Source organism: Eubalaena glacialis, chromosome 1 (assembly GCF_028564815.1).
Source record: "Eubalaena glacialis isolate mEubGla1 chromosome 1, mEubGla1.1.hap2.+ XY, whole genome shotgun sequence".
Lineage (NCBI taxonomy): Eukaryota > Metazoa > Chordata > Mammalia > Artiodactyla > Balaenidae > Eubalaena > Eubalaena glacialis.
Genome location: NC_083716.1, coordinates 51,517,895 through 51,537,515, shown reverse-complemented (window position 1 = coordinate 51,537,515; position 19,621 = coordinate 51,517,895). Strand labels below are relative to the sequence as shown.

The 19,621-nt window shown below is 42.5% G+C and overlaps 1 protein-coding gene across 1 annotated transcript in view; it reads right to left on the bottom strand.

Moving 5' to 3' along the window:
• The window catches only part of GRID1 (glutamate ionotropic receptor delta type subunit 1), a 666,870-nt gene that overhangs the window by 116,047 nt on the left and 531,202 nt on the right, over positions 1 to 19,621 (bottom strand). Inside the window, exons 9-12 of the mRNA XM_061196716.1 lie at positions 9,723 to 9,824; positions 8,070 to 8,267; positions 4,088 to 4,412; positions 2,746 to 2,884 (exon numbers count right to left, since the gene is read on the bottom strand). Of these exons, the coding sequence (XP_061052699.1) occupies positions 2,746 to 2,884; positions 4,088 to 4,412; positions 8,070 to 8,267; positions 9,723 to 9,824 (764 nt within the window). The remainder of the gene's footprint in view (positions 1 to 2,745; positions 2,885 to 4,087; positions 4,413 to 8,069; positions 8,268 to 9,722; positions 9,825 to 19,621) is intronic.

The following is a 19,621-nucleotide window of genomic DNA, read 5'->3' as shown; positions in this document are numbered from 1 at the left end:
ACCATATTAATAAGTTAAAGAAGAAAAAGCATATAATTATGGCAAGTAATGTAAAAAAAGCATTTGGCAAAATCCAGTACCCATTCATGATAAATATTCTCAGCAAATCATGATCTTTTGGTTTAAAGCAATTATAACTATAATTAATGCAATTCCTGTCAAAACCACAGAATTTTTTTATATAGCCATAGACAAACTTATTCTAAAATTTGTATGGAAAATGCAGGTCCCAGAATAGTTAAAACAATCTTGACAAAGAACAATAAAATGGGAGGAATCACTATGCTCAGTATTAAGGCTTACTGTGCAGCCACAGTAATCAAGACAGTGTGCTATTGGCAAAGGAATCAGCACATAGATCAATGGAATGAATAGAGAACCCAGAAATAGACCCACATAAATATGTTCAACTGATTTCGGACAAACTTAAATAGCAATTAAATTAATAAGTGGTGCTATAGCAATTGGACCTCCATAGCCAAAAAAAAAAAGAAAAAAGAGAACTCAAACTTCACACCTTATACAAAAATTAACTCAAAACTGATTGTGGACCAAAATGTAAAATGTAAAACTAAAAAACTTTTAGAAAAACAAGCAAACAAACAAACAAACAATCCCAGATTATCTTCAGGGTCTAGGGCTAGGCAAAGAGTTAGACTTGATACCGAAAGCATGATCCACAAAAGAATAAATTTATAAATTAGACTTCATAAGAATTAAAAACTCCTCTTTGTGAAAGACCTTGATAAGAGGTTGATAAAACAAACTTCAGAGTGGGGGAAAATATTTGCAAACCACACATCTGGCAAGAAACCAGTGTCTAAAATATATAAAGAACTTTCAAAACTCAACATTAACAATCCAGTGAGAAAATGGGCAAAACACATGAAGAGGTATTTCACCAAAGAGAATACACAGATAGCAATAAGCACATGAAAAGGTATTCAATATAATTAGTCGTTAGGGAAACACAAAACCACAATGAGCTATCTCACCATGCCTATCAGAATAGTAAAATAAAAAATAGTGACAACACTAAATATTGGCAAAGATGCAAAGAAACTGGATCATTCCTACATTACTAGTAATGTAAAATGGTACAGTCACTAGAAAGCAGTTTGATAGTTTTTTAATAAAACAACATGCTATTACCACAGATGCAGCAATTACATTCTTGGATATGTATCACATATTAATAAGAACATGTTCACACAAAAATCTACACACAAATGTTCACAGTGGCTTTATTCATAATTGCCCAAAACTGGAAACAACCCAGATGTCCTTCAATGGGTGGATTGTTAAATAAACTGTGTTACACTGGCTTCTACCAAGCAAAAAGAAGCAATGAACTATTAATACACATAACAATTTGAATGAATCTCCAGAGAATTATACTGAAAGAAAAAGTCAATCCCAAAAGTGTGATTCAATTTATATAACATATTTGAAACAACAAAATTTTAGAGATGGAGAACACATTAGTGTTTTCCAGGTGTTAAGAACAGGACTGGAGGGGAAGAAGTGCAAAGGAGGTGAGTGTGGTTATAAAAGAACAATACAAATCTACACATACGATAAGATTGTGTAGAATCAAATGCACACACACACACACACACACACACATAGAAATGAGGGCAAGTACAAATGAGAAATCTGAATAGAATCAGTCAGTTGTATCAACATTAATATCCTGGTTTTGCAAAATGTTACCGTTGGGGCAAACTTGTTAAAAGATATTATGAGATCTCTCTGCATTACTAATTATAATTGCATGTGAATCTATAATTATCTCAATAAAATGTCAATTAAAATAAAGACTAGATAATGTCATTCTGAATTCTGAATCCAAATCAAGGAATCTGACCTCTTTCAAATAGGCAGTTGGGAGCTATAGAAGCTGGTTGAGTATGGATGACTTGATTACAGGGCTATGGATCAAAAGAATCAATATGATGATAGTAAGTATGATGAATTAAAGGAGAAATTACTGAAGGCAGGGACACAGAAAACCATAATCAGGGATCAAGTAAGAGGTGATACTGAAGAGGGTATTGCACCCAAGGAAGTACGGACTATATCTTTGCCTTTGGTCAGTTCAGCGATGAGATATCTAACAGACATTCACTTTGTCCAAGCTCTTTTGTAATTCACACAGTATGTGAGAATCTGACTATAAAGCAAAGGCATTTCCAAGTTATTTCACTATGTTGAACTAATTCTTTTATGCCATATTTTTAACATTTTGGTTAAAATGAAACATTTTTAGTCCTTGGTTTCAATAATTTTACAATTTTGTAACTGTAAGTGATAAATTTTCTAATCACTGTGATAACTGGCATGTTTTTAAAAATAATTTTTAGATGTTTGAAGATTGGAAAAATATATTAGACTTGTGGTTTTAATTAATTTTAATTAAATGTTTAAAAATTTTGATTAAATAAGTTTGTAATCAATATTGAAAGGTCTGAGGACTTTAATTTGTTAATTTTTAATGTTTTGATTTATCAGTCTTATAAGCAGAATTTAAATGTTCAAAGAACTATTATTTAATGAATTTATACACTGTTTAATTGTGCATGAAATAAAATACAACAGGAGTGATGCTCCTCATGCATTAAAGATTACTGTCATCAAATTGCAGATCTGGAATCTAAGTCCTTCTCTGCCTCCTTGACACCAGGCTGCCCTGGCTAGGTTTGCATCCTCTCTTTACAGCCTTCTGGAAGGAGTAATGGATCTTACCTTATGGGGTTATCCATCCTGGACACTGTGAGGAAGGCAGCAAGATTGGCTGTGTAGGAGGAGCACACAATGAGGGTGAAGAGCCACCAGCTGCCCATCACGATTCGCATGGCCATGGAGTTCGCTGAGGATTCACCACCTGCAGGAGGCAGGCAAAGGGGATTGGTCCTGGGCTTCTGCTCTTGCTTGCATCTCCAGAGAAATTCTCTGCCCTGTGGCCAGGCATAGGGAACCACCCCTGGTGGTGAGCTGGGGATCAGGAAAGTGACTGCCGGCTGGTTATGGTGGGCTCTGACAATTCTGGGGAAAAAATGCTAGGACCACCAATCTTGGAAAGGGATGGCAGACCACAAAATACGGAAAAGCTAGGACTGGCATTTTCAGTGACAGGATGTTTGTCAAAATGCCAACAGTAGAGTTCTGAATATCAAAATCTTCTAGTTAGAAGATTCTACCTCACTGTGTTGAGAACTTTCAGGGCTGCAACCCTATGTAATGTCCCTTTCCATTTTAAATTCACATGGAACAGTCTCAGGAATTCTGTAAATGTAAAATTACCTCCTACCTGGAGGATTTCCTGGCTTTCTTTTAAGAAATGAGATGCACCATATCACTTTTATTATTACTCAGCCCTCACTAGATGACCTTTTTTTTTTCCTATGATTTTCAGAAATCACTGCATGTGACTTGTAGTCAGAAGCTGCCTCTTTGAGGTCAATTGTTTCTCCTTGGTCCCTGAGGTGGTAGCAGAAGAAAACTCCTCACTGACTATTCTTATATAACCTCTCAAGCAAGTAATGCATACATTTGCCATGGTGCAAATAAGGCTAGGACTCACATTAGGAACTTTGCAAATTGTTGTTTCCAGTCAAAACTGCACAATCCTGTAACTCCCCAAGTGCTATCCAGACTTCTCAGAGACAGGAGACTTTGTATCTCAAGAATGGCTGGAGTACCGCTTAGATGATTGCAAAACAATTTTGATTTTTTATCCCATTAAGACTTCAAATTTAAACAAGATAGAGTTTCATCTGACAACCCTGTCTGCATAACAATCAATCTAATGTGGGAGGCAAGGAAAGTGCAAAGCAGAACTCGGAGGTTAATTTTATCTAAAGTGGAAAATCAGGACTTGAAGTTAAGTTCCGTGTTGTCATTTCATTTAGTTCCTATCTGGTATTACTCAGAGAAACTGGGAGCAGCGTGATATTAGGACTACCTTAGAGATTAAATAAAATTGCATTTTAAATGACTTTGGCAAAATGCGTCCCAGAACTTTGCCAACGGACAAGTTCTTCCAAGCCCCTGGGGCTCTTCCAACATTGAGAAACCAGGAGGGTACCTTGCTGTACGAAGGCTCCATAGACGATCCAGATGGCACTGTTTAAGGTGGCAGAAGCAGATGGCCGGGGCTGGGCAGCACTCTGAGCCCTCACGGCCTGTATCCGGTTCAACACAAATATCAGCACGCCAACCACAGGGATGGCTGCTGCAATGCAGGCCCACACGGCAAAATCAAAAGGAGCAAAAAGGGAGAAGATGCTGATTTTCTCCTCGGGCTTCTTGATGAGGATCCCCACCGAGTAGTCCATGTACCGCTTGCTGAAGTCCACCACGCTCTCCCTCTCCGGGGTGATGGTGATGGCGGAGATGGCTAGGTCCGCTCTCTGAAAGGCAAACCCATCTCATCAGACAGCAGTCCTCAGTTTACCACTGGGTTCTACCCTGGGTCAAGGCCTGTCCTCTGCCCTTTGGGTTGTTCAGTTCAGAGGAAACAGATTCGAGAGTTGACACCTCGTGACTTTGAAAGTTGTAAGGAAAATCCAGCACTAAGGTGTCTGTTATTACCTCTTTCACCTTACAAATTTCTCTCCCAAACCCTAAAAACTCCTAGAAACCACTTCTGGAGGAAAGAGTCTATAACCATCTTCATTCCTGTGTGAATTACAGTTTTTCTTCATTTTCTTAACAGTCCCCTTAGTGAACTATCTCCTTTCTTTTGCTGGTATTTCCCTCTTACCGCCCACCCCCATCCCCGCCCCAACTCCCTTCTATCTTCTTCTGGCCTTATCTACATCCTTCCTATACTTCAAGGCCACAGGGACACTCCATTTTTCCATCAAACCTCTCCAAACGCCATTAGCCCACACAAGTATCTCTCTTTTCTAAAATACTTTAGAAGTTATATGATGAGTATACAACTACCTTGAATCTCATTAGTGTATCAGGCCTAGATTGTTTTATATGCAGACTCTATGCCAGAGAGTAACATCCTCCAAGAAAAAAGGGGTCATCCACTTCCTTTGATCTTCTGCCTGCCTTAACTCATGGCTTCTCAGACATATGGGCTGCTTCGTCCTTTAGTAAAGCCAAGTTGTGAAGGGGCTCTCTGGGCATCCTGTGCTGCGACCTCAAAAGTACCTCCCAAGATTTTTGCTTTCCAAGATGAGCTTAATTTAAAAATAGACAAAGAGGGCTTCCCTGCTGGCACAGTGGTTAAGAATCCACCTGCCAATGCAGGGGACACGGGTTCGAGCCCTGGTCCGGGAAGATCCCACATGCCACGGAGCAACTAAGCCCGTGCGCCACAACTACTGAGCCTGCGCTTTAGAGCCCGCAAGCCACAACTCCTGAAGTCCAGGTGCCTAGAGCCCGTGCTCTGCAACAAGAGAAGCCACCACAATGAGAGAAGCCCATGCACCGCAATGAAGAGTAGCCCCCGCTCGCCGCAATTAGAGAAAGCCCACGAGCAGCAACAAAGACCCAAAGCAGCCAAAAATAAATAAATAAAATAAATAAATTAAAAATACCTTTAAAAAAAAATAGACACGGACCCATTAATAGTCTCATGCTCTACTAACTGAGCTAGTTGGGCACCCAAGACCCCATTAAGATGTAACTAGATTGTGAGGTTAAAGCTACCAAGACTGGTGGAGACTAGGATCCTTATGCCTAGGTGGATGCTAACATAAGAGCATTAAAATGTACAGTGATCATCTCTATCTTGGCTCTGGGGTCCTCTTAAGTAGGAGGCATCGTCAGAGCTAGGTTTATTTTAGAATGACCAGTTGCGACAGCTGATCCAAACTACATATTCAAATTGGGGAAAACTATATAGAAGGATTTTATCAGGTCCAATATGCGGGCTAGAGGGGCAAATATACTGACTTCTAAACTGTGAAATCCAACAACATACCTAGAGTAAAGAGAAAAAATGGTGGAGGTGACCGTGTCAGAGATCTCAGACTTGCCACTTTTGCATCTCTGGTTCTTGCTTCTCTTCTCAGAAACCCACGATCCAGGGAGGTTTTCTGGTTTTTTTGGTTTATTTGTTTGTCTGTTTTGTTTTTGTTTTGTTTAAGTTTGGAGCATATTTAATGACAGAGAAAGAAATCTAGGGGATCAGGATAGGTTAACAACATAGGATGGAGGGAAACTAATTTATGAAACCAGGTCCAGAGGAGGCACAAGAGAGTTGACTCGCGATGCTGGTGGAGGTGTGAGCTGTAACAGGAGGAAAAACACTCCCCCTACCCTGAAACTGGAGGTGAGGGCACGTGTCTGCAGACATGAACTTCATAGGAAGTTGAAGTAGAATCTCATGCCCAGATGTCTCCATTTCTTTCCCTAATATAGGAGCACTTTGTTTTCTAATTTAAGATAGAAGATTATTAGGTTGCTTGAGGAGAAAGATAAAGTTTTGAAACAGTCTCTAAGGAATGTAGCCAAGGGGCCCAATAAAGGACATGTTAAGGAACTGTCCCGAAGGCCCAGTTGAGTTGGGAGGCCACACATTGTTCATACATCCATCTGGACAAATTTGTGATTTTCTCCTCTAATTGCATACAGCAAGCTGGGTGTCAGAGTCGGAGGGTAGATAATAGAACCAGGTCAGTGTTTCAATGTAACAAGAAATCAAGAATAATTTAGGAGAATCGTAAAGGATGAAGGGAACAGGGGTTTATCTGGACCACAGAGGACACACCAGGAAAGGATGCAGTATCAGAAGGGCGCAGAAATCTTAGAGAAGAATGAACCTCAAATACATGTGCCAAGTGAAAAGGGCCAGACACAAAAGACCACATATGGTATGACTCCGTTTCTAGTAAATGTTTGCAAAAACAAATCTATAGAGCTAGAAAGTAGATTAAAGGTTGCCTCTGGCTGGGGTTGGGAATGGGATTAACTGTAAATGAATATGAGGGATCTCATTGGGGTGATGGAAGTACTATAAAACTAGATATGGTGAAGGTTGCACAACTCACTAGATTTCCTAGAAATCATTGAATGATACATCTGAAATGGGTGAATTTGATATACAACTTTTTCCACAATAAAGTTGTTGTGTGTGTTTTTTTTGTTTGTTTGTTTTTTAAGCTTAGGAGAAACCGGAGAGAATATAAGCCTCGTGTCTGCATTCATGGGTTACAAAGCAGAGGACCTGTGTTTTAGGAACAAAGGCCAGAAAGAGTAAGAAGGACAACAGGACTTAGTCATGGAGTGGGACAGTGACAGTGACATGCAAGACGCTAACAGGATGCATGGCGGCAGGTCCTCAAAGGTCACTGGAGGTGAAGGGGTCAAAGCACTCGAAGCCCAGGGTGGTCCGTAGGGATGTCAGAAACATCAAGATTGATGGCAACAGTAATACTGGAGACGGAGGGCTTGAGCAGATCCACCAATGTAAATGGTTGTCAGGAAATGACCTAGAGGTCGTAAGACGGAAGGGGCAAGGATGGGAACACAGCAAATTGGCCTCACGCCATGAATCTAAATGAGGACCCAGGTTCTACAGGAAGGAGGAAGATTAATGATTTGACATTAATCTGAGGAGCTGGGGAATGCCGTATCACTTATACGTAGCAATGCAGACACACCCACACACTCATTCACCTACACACATGCATGTGGACACACACGATATGCACGCCCACTTGTGGGCCTTGAAGAAGAGAATAAGCATGCACCAGTCCCCTCCAACAACCCCTCGTGAGAACTGGGTTCCTATTGCAGCCCAAATGTGGGAGTGGATTTCATGAAGTGTGGATTACAGAACAGGCACAGTGGACACGTTTCAAAGGAATGAGAGCAATGGGCACAGGAGGAAAACACAAAGTGCCAGGGAATTAGAAAATAAAAGAGCAAAAATGGGTATAGCAGGGAGGAGGGGGGTGGAGGAAAAGAGATCCTTAGTGTGTGGAGAGTGGTAACTGTGGTCTGTCTAGCTGGTCCCAAGGTTCCAGCTTCATAATGGGCCTAATTTAGACATCACCCCAGAGGCAGACTGGGGTACCCCTCCCCATGGACCTGCTTTGGGGACCTACCTTGCTGATGAGCTCCCCGATCATCCCGTTCCAGGAGGTGTTATGGAGCTGGTGACCGTACCTGCCATCGGGGGCCTGGTAAATCTCATATTTGAAGCCCAGAGCCTTGGCCAGTGCATCCAGGACATCGATGGAGAACCCTTTGTAGCGCTTGGGCTGTCCAAGGATGTTCTCAGCCACCATCACAAAAGGCTCTTCCTGAGGACAACAAAATGAATGTTCTTCAACTAAATCACAGGTTCATAAACACACATCTTTCCAGGGTATTATTAGAGAGACCAATCCGATGAACCATAATTTCAGAACGTTTGTGGACATGTGCATTGTATTTAGCCAATTTAGGCCTGGAGTCTGAACCTCTCTGCCCTTTTCTAAAGCAGTTTGTGGACACTCAGGATACAGGGCACAGGACAATCCCTCCAACCAGCATATTGATGGAGGAACAGATTTATTTGTCCTGTGTCATCCCAGACTCGGCCCAGAGCCCCATCTCCCAGAATAGCATGGCTTGTTTTCATTCCTTCATTTGTGACATTGAGGACTCTGTCCTTTGGAAATGCCATAATTCTTCAGGACCCACATAAGAAATGTGGATACCTCTCATCCAGGATATTAAATGAAAATAGAGCTCTGTGATACTGGATTGAGGGAAGACAGTAATACATCTATCAGATTGTACTAGAAAATGGATGTTGAGTCACAGGACAAGGCCCTACTGCACGTCAAGGACAGGATAGTATTAAACCCCACGGTCCGAAAGTCCAAAGCCAGGCCATGTGCACATTCACCCATTTTGTGCTGTGTCACATGTGCTCTTGTAGGGCACGTGATCATCTGGAAAACATCTCAGGCTTCCCCACCACCACCCTGTGAAACTGAACAAGAAGGAGCCTTTTGGCAACAGCTCCAGAGACTACATCGCATCAATTTAATTTTGGGGGGAAATAAGGTATAATGTTTATTCCTGGTGGGCATATGGGGAATGCGGAAACGCGGCTGCCAAAGGCTTCTAGAACCAAGAGACGCCAGTGCTGCTGGGACAGAGGGGAATGTTTGGACCACGTCTGACCAGCTAGTAAGAGATAAATCTAAAATGTCTCCTACGGTTCTAAAGAGGTGAAGAAAGAAATGGAAAGGAAGATGCTTCTAAGGTATCTTAAATATGTAAAAGTCTCTGATTCCAGGACAACCATGCAGAGAAATTGCAACAAATGGTCTTCATTATGAACTTTGTGTCACATGGGCCCATCAGTGGTATTGGGTTCTGGAAGGATGTCCTCCCAACATCCTTCTGGGGACTCTAGCTACCAGCAAAGCTCTCCTAAGGACCACCAGTAGGTCAAGATCGTTTACATCCAAGAACAAGTAGAGTTGTTATGCCCGCTCTGGAGCTCAGCACTGGATCTGGATTAGTGGTCCTTCTCTAGAGCAGTCCAGTGACCTCCCATGGAAGGTCTCAGAGGCCCTGGGGCAGAATCTCCAACCTCACTCTTCCTTCAGTATTCATAAAATTGTTTGAGTGAAAGGCCTTATGAAAGCTCAAGCCACTACTTAAGATCCCCTTCTCTCTAAACCCAGCATCAAGCCAAACAGAGAGAAGCCTCTGACTCAAAGCCTGAATGGCAGACCTCCCCCATATGCCCATGATCCTACCAAGACAGTCACCACTTTGAGAGTCAGTCCTTGGAGGCGACTGCCCATGGGCCTCTCCTGCAGGCTGCCATTCAGGCCCTTCTCCGAGTCCCACGTCGCCAGCTGTGAAGGAAAAAGGGAGTGTGAGGGACAGAACGGGCACCTGTGCAAACCTTAGGAATAGACTCCTAAACTGGGCTCCTGAATCAGGCAGATAGGTGGACAACAGCCCTAGGAGTTTCCCAGAGAGCTAGAGCCGTCTTGCAACCTTAGAAAGAATAAAGGTGTGACAGATAGAGCTCCACTTCCTCCAGCAGCTCATCTGGATCTTGAGGACTTGCCTCATCCTTGAAATGAAACCAATTGGTAGGAACTTGTTTTTGGAATGAACATTTATGTCCAATTTTATTGTCCACCTACTGAGGCCATGTCACTGTGTCTCGCACAAAGTGCCCTCTTTCTTTAATACTCCTTTGACTTGCCCAGGCCAGAAGGTCCTTGAGATCAGCTGCTTCCATCACCAGAGCAGGATGAGACTCAAAAGTGAAGCAGGTAACAAAGACCCAAGTTTACAGCTTGTCTTACACCCTGATGCCAATTGCAAACAGGACCGAGAGCTCACTGTCTTCACTGTAGTGCAAACTTCATAATTTTCCCTGATAGGCAGGTAGAAGCCAAGAATACATGTGCTCTGGGTCTGCCATATCCTCCTGAGCCTGCAGGATCTGTCCAATAGATGCATTTAAGACGACCATCTAAGATGGTCAAGGAGACCCTATCCTGGCTCAGAAACAACTGGAGACACAGATGCTCTTGGGACTGCTTCCCTTCCCTGCATCCCTGCAGGGCCTGAGCAACAACGATGAACCCTTTGTCCGATCAGTGATTCTCAATCATTAATTGGTGAGATGTAAAAAGATACAGATATTGGCCCCATCTAAAGCCAACATAATTAGGGTCTCAGCACTTGGACATGAGGAATGTTAATGCTTCTCCAGAGATCCTCGTTGAAAACCTCTGCTCTTCTAGGTCACTGGGCCTCTGACATAGCTGCATATTAGAATCTCTTAAGAGGGCTTTTAAAACAAACTAAAGCCTGCCCCCCTGCCCGAGAGTCTGATTTAACTGGTCAGTAGTGGACTGGATATGGATCGTTTAGCTCCCCAGGTGATTCTAATGCACAGCCAGGATTGTGAACCACTGCTACAGATGAAAGCAGTGATCTTCAAACCTTAATATGCAGACAAATCACCCAGGGATTTTGCATGCACTTTCTGATTCTGGGACCTGAGATTATTCCTGTCTAACAAGCTCCCACGTGCTGCTGCTGCTGACCCATGGACCATCAGTTCAGTACCAAGGGGTTAAAATTCAGACTGTCACAGGTAGCACCTACCTTTCGTCAGGGAAAACCCACAAGACCCCCAGTTAGGCTGAGCAAAAGAACCACCCCTCTGTGGAAAAGTGCCACCAGGTGCCCTAAAGGAGCCACCAATAGTGCCGCTTACGGACGCTTCTACTCCCCCAGCATTTCCCATAGCCCTGACATCTGCAGCAAGGTCGGCACCCGGAGCCTTGACTATGAGGCCACAGTTCCAGAATCTGTGGGGCCGCTCTACCTGGAAGATACTAGAACCCTGAGGCCTAAAGCAGGAACATCAGAATGAGATATGTGGTTCTAGAACCAGTTTAAAGGAACCTGGAACCTCCTGCCATCACTTCCAACATGATACAAGCTAAAACCCACTTCACCCTAGATAATAGGATGCCTGGAAGTGATGAATAAATCACTTAGTTAAGAGCACAGTCACATACTCTGAGGAACTCCCCACAGCCACCACTCATTAATTTGAGGGGCACTGCAGTGAAGAACAAAGTTAAGATTTATCCAAAGTCCTGTTCAAGGACATCAAAGATGCCACACTCTTGGAACTGGTATAGTGAGAAGGAAACTTCATGGCTATTTCCCTATGGGGTCTCAGGACATAGCCCTGGGACTTGGGATCAATTCCTGCAGCAGGATTCAAATGCTGGTCAAAGGGAAAAGACAAACTCAGACAAACGGAGTCAAGGTGTTGACTCCCTGCATTCTTTGGACCCTTCGATATCAGACTCGGGGGACTCATGGTGTGTATTTGGGCAGCCTGCATCTCATCCCCATTAACTGTTTAACCCAGGCATTGGGGCTGCTTAACTCTATGTGTGATCTGCTGCACCCCCTGGGTTGGGTGGTGTTATGAAGGTCCCCTTTACTACCTCAGTGACTTACAGAGTCATAATGGAAGCAAAGATGACACGTCAGCTCCAGGGACTGGATATTCTGCTCTGTACCAGGACTTGAATTCATAACACCTGCTGCCCAACCTCCTTGGCACTGGTGAAGGGGCATCTTGACTTTGTGCTGCCCTGGCTTGGATGAGCACCTGGGATGAGGCTCTGCTTGGCATTGATCAACCGGCTTTACCTGTCTTTCTATTGGGATTGTAATCAGTCATGGGAATGGAAGCAGGAGAAACAGTTGGGATAAAGCCCTGTCCTTCTAGGGTTTTAGCTCAGCTGTGAGAAATGCTCTGCCTCTCCATCCCTGTCCTCGCCATCCTCTGCTTCTAGCCCACTGCCTGGCTCAAGGCAGCAGCACCTCTGCCCCAAAGTACTGCAACAGCCTCCCCACTGTTACCCCAACCTCTCTCTCTTAACAGCCCTCCTCTATTGTGCTGATATTTACCATAAACTCAAATACAAACTATGTTAATTAAAACTTTCTAATTACTTCCTATTTCTTAAAGAATAAAGGCTAACACTTTTAAACTTGGCCTAAATGAAAAGGCCTTCCTGATCGAGACCCAACCTTGACTGTCAGCTTCAGTTCACTCCAACCCCACCAAATTCCTCACCTTTCTCAAGTGCATGGTGTTCCCTCCCGACTCTTTATATCCAGTTTCTTCTCCCTGGAATGCCATTTCTCTCTGGCTGGGTCTGGTAAACTCTTACTCAATTTCTCAAAAAAATAAGCTCTTACTTTAGGGTAGTTTTAGATTCACAGAAAAGTCGCAGAGGTTATGCAGAGACCGTCCATATACCCCACACCCAGTTTCCCCTGTTGTTAAGATGTTACATTGGTATGATTAGTATGATACATTCCTCCCAACTAATGAAATGTTTAGTTCAATCTCCACCATTGATACAAAGCTGCAGTAGAAATGATCTTCAGTGTCTTCCATTCTAGACCTAAGTCTGTGATTCCGCTGTGCTATTTGGGTTTCTTACCCTGTTCCCTGGGATCCAAACCCTGTCTTCATAAACTGTCTAGAGTCTTGGGCACTTGGATTGGACCTTGCCTTGCTTATTCCCATCTCAGAGTTTCTAACCTTGCCCTGAATGCCATTTCTCCTCTAGGCGATCAGCTCCCTATTACTGGTATCGTTTGGGAACTTGGAGGTATTAAATTAGCATATGTTTATAAGCCAATATATCTATGTTCTAGGTGTGTTTCCACCACTTACCTGAGTGACCTCAGCACATTTTACAGCACAGTACTTAAATCACAAGAGGCAACAAATATTTTTGAATAAATTAAACTTCACTGAGATTCCATTTTCCTAACTATAAAATGGAATAAAAATACCTTCCCTGCCTACCATGTTGAGGGGCTGTTCAAAGGAGAAAATAGTTTTGAAATAATATGTAATAACTTAAATGATAATCACAAAGTAAAGAATCAAGATATTAAAAGGTGTGTACAATGCGACCTTAATTACGTCTTTTTTTAAAGGCAGTGGTTAAAATGGGAGGAAGTGTGTTTAAATGTAATATTTGGATTTATCTTAGTGGTAGAATTATGAATAACCATGATTACTTTTTTTATACTTTCCTATGTTTTTAACAGGTTTGTCATTACTTTCACAAAGAGGAAAATATGCTTTTGATAAAAATAGCTAGCACAGGTGATAAAGCAAAATCCTGTCACATGCACTTGTATGATTGAGGGCTGAATGGAAGGAAGCAATCAGAGTCAAATTATCTATCGGTAGGTCAAGGCCAGTCTAAGAGTCAGAACTTAATATTGAATACATCAGTTCTCTGGCTGCAAGGAGCTATGGCCGAGGTGCCCATCTCCTAGAAGAGGCACATTGCAAGGTCTTCCAGGACAGCATCTCACATTCTAAGACACCTCCAAGATTGTGTAGGGCCCCATGAGCCTGTTTGGGTTTGGAGACAGGGCAGTGGCCCCTCCTGGGGCCCAGCTCCATGAAGACAGGCAGTCTTCCTCCACTAAGGAAGAGGGGCGGGCGGCATCAAATCCTATTAGTTACTATTCAGACCATCCTAAGGCAAAGTCATTTAAATCAAAGTGCAACTTCATGAGAGAAAGAAAAAAAATTCCTCCAACCTGTTATTATTATTCCTATTTCTTTTGTCTGAAAGTACTTAGGGCTTAAAGGTTTTTTAGTTTATTGGTTTTCAATACTCACTTCTCTCTCCCTGGCCTTCAGGCATCCTGTACTCTAACAAAGAATGAAAAAATACTTCAAAGAGAAACCAAAATTCTGCCTTCAAACACATCAAAGTAACCACGTTCCAGGATCTGGGAGCCTTCGAGTTGGGCAGGAAAGTGTATTATTCCCTCACATCAGCCTGAAGCCGAGTGCCCTAGGCTGAGTGAATCTCCCTATTTCCACAAAGCCTTGGCTCTTGTCCAGATCTTAAGACCAGAGTGGTAAACCTTCATTTGAGTGAGGCCATCCCTCTGAGCACCCAATATGTAAGACCAGAGCAGAGAAAGTCACAATCCTTCTCAAACAAAATCTTTTGTTTAAAGACTGAAGTGGAAATTTTTAAAAATAAAATAAAGCCTTTAAATGGATTCCCAAACTTGCAGCCCATCAAGATTAGGAGAGACTGTGTTCTGCCTCCCTCCTGAGGACAGCTGGGGCTCCCGGATCAGAATGCTGGAGAAAAAAATTCAGATAATAAAAGCCAAATGAGGCTGATAGGCTTGATAAATGGGAAGCCAGAAAAACCTTTCACCCAAAGAAGTCCTGACACTTAGTCATACAGCTGCAGACCATTTCATTTGTACATAAGTGCATCTACTCTGACTTCCTCTTGTATTTTGCAGACAGAATTTTGTTTATGGGATCAATGAATTTATGGCCACAGAAACCCACTTTTGACAGCTGACCTGTCAAGAACAGTGCCTGAAAAACTAATTTCCAGCACTGTTAAACAAAACGAGAACTGCCGCTATTTGATAAGACAGCTATGGTTTTCATTCATTGCCAAGATCTGCTCTACCCAGACCGGAAGCGTGGATGGAGCCAGAGGTTACAGCACAATCATCACTTGAAAGGGGATAAATGGTTTCAAAATCTGATGATGACAAACAACTGTTCAAGAGATCAGCCAATTGGAGAATAAATTTCATAAACCATTGGTCTCAGGAAAATATATTTCCTGAGTCAATCAGGGTGTTCTTCATGTTTGCGTTTGAGTTGTGAGATGTAGGGGTTTGGGACTTTGTGGCCTGTCCTTATTAAATGCAGGACTATTAACCCTAAATGGGACAGACCTCCTTTGGAAGATCGGGCTTTGTGGTCTGTCGTCTAGTTATAGAGGTGTCGTAAAGTGCCGGTCCTCTTTTCATGGCGGGGGCTGAGAGGGGACGGAGAGAAGAGGCAATCCAACTGCTGTGCAGCCCAGAATATGGCCAGCTTCATACACTGAGCCTTGCCAATTCCTTGGGAGGGAAGAGGAAGGGAAGAAGGAAGGTAGGTTTGCTTACCCCCAAATCTTATACTTAGCTATATCCAACAAGACAATAGATCAATAACCTCTATCGTCACATTTCGCAACTGAGTGAGCAATACTTTGGTGGTAAGCTTGTCTCAAGAGAGCACTGGAGGCTGGAAGTGAAGTTCTTATGACCATGCCAGTCAGATCTCACAGCCATAGTTGGAGGTCCATCTCAGCTGTATCCTCATTGACCAGTGAGTGATTGCCATCAGCCGAGTGCACACATCTTCGGCTGGCATACAGGATTCAGTATGATGGCACATGGGTTTATCATCATGTCAGTACATGGGCTTTTCTGAAATAATAAGCCCTCTATTAGCTTTTATTCCTTGGTCCATTTTTACTGGAAAACAAAAGTGTCTGGTGTATGTTTCAAAGAATCAGAGCCTTGGGTGGGGGTGGGGTGAAGGGGGAACCCACATCTTGAATCAGCGTGCACCGGGGGATTCAGCCAGCACTGATTTCAGTCAGGAAATTGCACATTTTAAACTTTGACTAAATGCAAGGACAACATGCTTAGACACAAACAGGGCATCTTGGAAGCAGAGTGCAAGCATCTGAGGATAGGATATTAATATTTGTAGCCAGGGTTCCTGAAGGAAGGCCTACTTTGAGAATTCATTTTGGGAATTCCAGTATATCAGGGTTACTAAGGGCAGGCCTTGTAGAGCACGAACCATAGGAGATGACCATCAGATTAGATATATCTACGGAGAAAGGGGCCAGGACCACTCTTGAGGCTCCAGATGTGCTCTATAGGAGAGGGAAGGGGACTCACTCTGAGACGTGGGATAACTGAAAATCTCAGCCCAGGAGCATTTGCACAGGGAATTAAGCATTTGGTGAAAGTTGTACTTTCTGAAAACAAGCCCCAGCAGAACTTAGGCTAAATGTCCAAAGGGAAGAGCCCTTAGGAAGTAAAAGGGAAGTGAAATAGGCTGGAGAGATATCACATATGGCGGCTTCATGAAAAACCTTTAGCAAGGATGAGAGAAAGATACTCCCCCAGTGGTATTACAGAGGAGGACGAGGAAAACTAGAAGTGCCCTTGACCCTGGCAGCCAGGTCATTCATGATGGAGGCCACACACAGGCCCAAACTCTAGCCTCTCCTCTCTGAAAGTGTGGGCCCAGGGAGCCCTCTGGGAGCACAGAGGGCTCCCTGGGCCCACACTGACTGACTCTAGTGGTGCCAGCACTGAAATTCTTCCGTCACATTCACAGGGAGGATGGAGGCAGTTCCACTTCTGCTTAAGATACAGAAAGCAAGATGATGTTGCTCTCACTGTAACAAACAAACAAACAAACAAAAAGTCAGAGCATCAACAAAACTATATTTTAAAAATTATCCTCTGAGAAACCTGTGGTCCTAAGACCCTCTGGTGAACTGAATGTCAAAGGATGAGAAGCCCCTCCAAGGAGAGACAGCACATAAGAAATATTTCATCTTTGGCAGAAAATGGGACAAAAGAGGTGGTAGTTATATGAGTGGATAAGAAGAAAAAAACAGAAATTTCACCAAATTCTTAAAGGCCATGTGTAGGCCAGCATGACAGTGAGGCTCCCTGGGAGCCCAGACTCAAGGGAGGCCCCAAGGGGGGCCACACCCACTCATCAGCTATTTCCACCAAGCCTCCACTGGGTGGAGTACAAGAAAGAAAAACAACAGAGCATCCAAAAGTTATGGGACAATATCAGATACATGTATATCCGACACAGGATTTGTGTCTGATATATGTGAAGAAACCTCACAACTCAATTACAGGAAGGCAAACAACTCAATTTTTAAAAATAGAGAAAGAACTTATTTTTCCAAAAAATATATATGAATGGATAATATGCATATGAAAACTCAACATCATGAGTCATCATGGAAATGCAAAACAAGACCACATGGACATCCACTATACCTCACTAGAATGACTAGAATCAAAGGCTGATGTTACTGAGTGCTGATGAGGATCTGGAATGCAAAAGGTGCAGCCACCTGGAAGACAGTTTGGCAGTTTCCTAGAAAGTTAAACATACACGGAGCATACCTTCCAACAATTCCACTTCTAGTTATTTATGTAAGGAAAATATAAAATATGTCCAACACAAAGGTCAGGAAGTGGCTGTTCGTAGAAGCTTTATTCATAACAGCCCCAAAGTGGAAACACTCACATGTCAACCATGGGTGACTGGTGAATGGATAAACAAAGTGGGGTGTACTTATACAACGGAATACTACTCAGCAATAAAAAGCAACAAGCTACAGACACAGGCAACAGCACGGATAAAGCTCAAAAGCATTACACCAAGGGAATGAAGCCAGACACAGAAGACCACAGACTTTATGATTCCATTTGTATGACTTCCTTGAAAAGGCATTATTCTAGGTCCTGAAGATAGAGCAGTGGTGGCCTGCAGCCAGGAATGGGAGGAGGGTATCAAATGCAAAGTAAAAGGAAGGCTATTTGGGGGTAATGGAAGTGTTCTATATCTTGAGTGTTCTTATGATTATACTACCATTTACATTTGCCAGAGCTGATCACACTGTACACCTAAACCAGTGAATTTATTGCAGATAATTGCATCTAAATAACCCTGACTTGTTTTACACACACATACACACATGCACATCTTGATAATGATTTGGAAGAGAATGGAGCCATGTGCTAGAGAGGTGGGCTAGTGGCACTAACCTGTCATGTGACCCAACTATGACCTTTTGGCAAGGATGGTAAGAGGGGAGGATTCTCAAAATAACATGATGAGCAGTGTTCGGACGCTCATGTAATTGTGCCTGAACTAGTTAGAGCTAGATGGATATCAAGTGGCCAAGAAATCATTTATCTCTCTAGAAGAATTGAATTCATCCTTATAAAGGTTTAGGAAGAACATAAGGGCAGTTTTACCTTCAAATGGTTCCTTGGTTTGTGGGTTTGTGTGGGAGAAAAAATAGATTACATAACATTATATATAGTATGATCCAATTTTTTCACGCTTATTTCATTTTGTGAGATGGTGCATGTGCATACCTAAGACACAAAAGGGTAGTTATAAGTGGCTATTTCTGGAATTAGGTAGAGCGATGAGATTGCAGGGAACGTTCATCTCTTGCCCAATACAATCCTGTAATGTTTGAATTATTTTACTGAGAGGAAACATTGTTTCTGTAATCAGAAGAAAAACAATAAGCTATTTTCATTTTGAAGCTGCATCGCAATATGGCTTATAACTGTAATGTTGATTTCATATCTCTAATTGTTTTAGGCTTATTGGTTTTATCTCTCTAAATAAACTGCAAGTTCTACCAGAGGCAGTATCCATAGTAAAACAAGCCAGGATGGAATTTGTTTCTCCCACCTGTGTGCTGGAGGACCTCTGGCAAGTTCCTTGAATTGGTCATATTCTTTTTCTGGGCTCAAGTGTGCACATCTGTTATTGGTTATTAATAGGCATTAGTTAGTGTTATTGACAATACTTTTTTCTCAGGTCTTTACTACGCTCAGGTCCATACTAGCAGCTTAAGAAATTTTTGCTAGTGTGAATTGACTAGAATTAATGGCACTATACATTTTATACATCAGTCTGAAGTCCGACAAGATACCTTCTGACAGCCAGTACTATGAGTCTTTGCACTGAAAAAGGAGCAGGTGTCTCTCATTATACTCTCTAAATTCTGGGCTATCTCCTTTCCCTAGAACACTCTCCTTGTCCTTTGTTTTCTGACTCTGAGTCATCCTTTGAAGATCATTCTAGAGATCCTTCCTTGCACCTTTCACCAAGAGTACGTCTCCCGTTGGCGATCCCAATCCACAGCACTCCAGCCTTGATCCTGTGGAAATGCTTTTCACGACATATTAAAATTGCATGTCTATTATTCACAAATATACTCTATCTCTCTAAAAGCAGGGACTCTCTTTTCTTCATTTTGATTCCCTCAATAAAATTTTATTAGAAAAATTAATAAAATTTATCATCCCCTGGGCACTTTCTCATTAACTGGGCTGAAATTTCATGCTTTTCTCAAACTCTAACTCCCAGGATACGTCCCATTATCTGAAGCTCTGTAAACGGTTTTCTCACTCACTTCTGATTTATTTATAATGGTTGAGAGTGCCTGGGCTGGATTTTCTCTTTTGC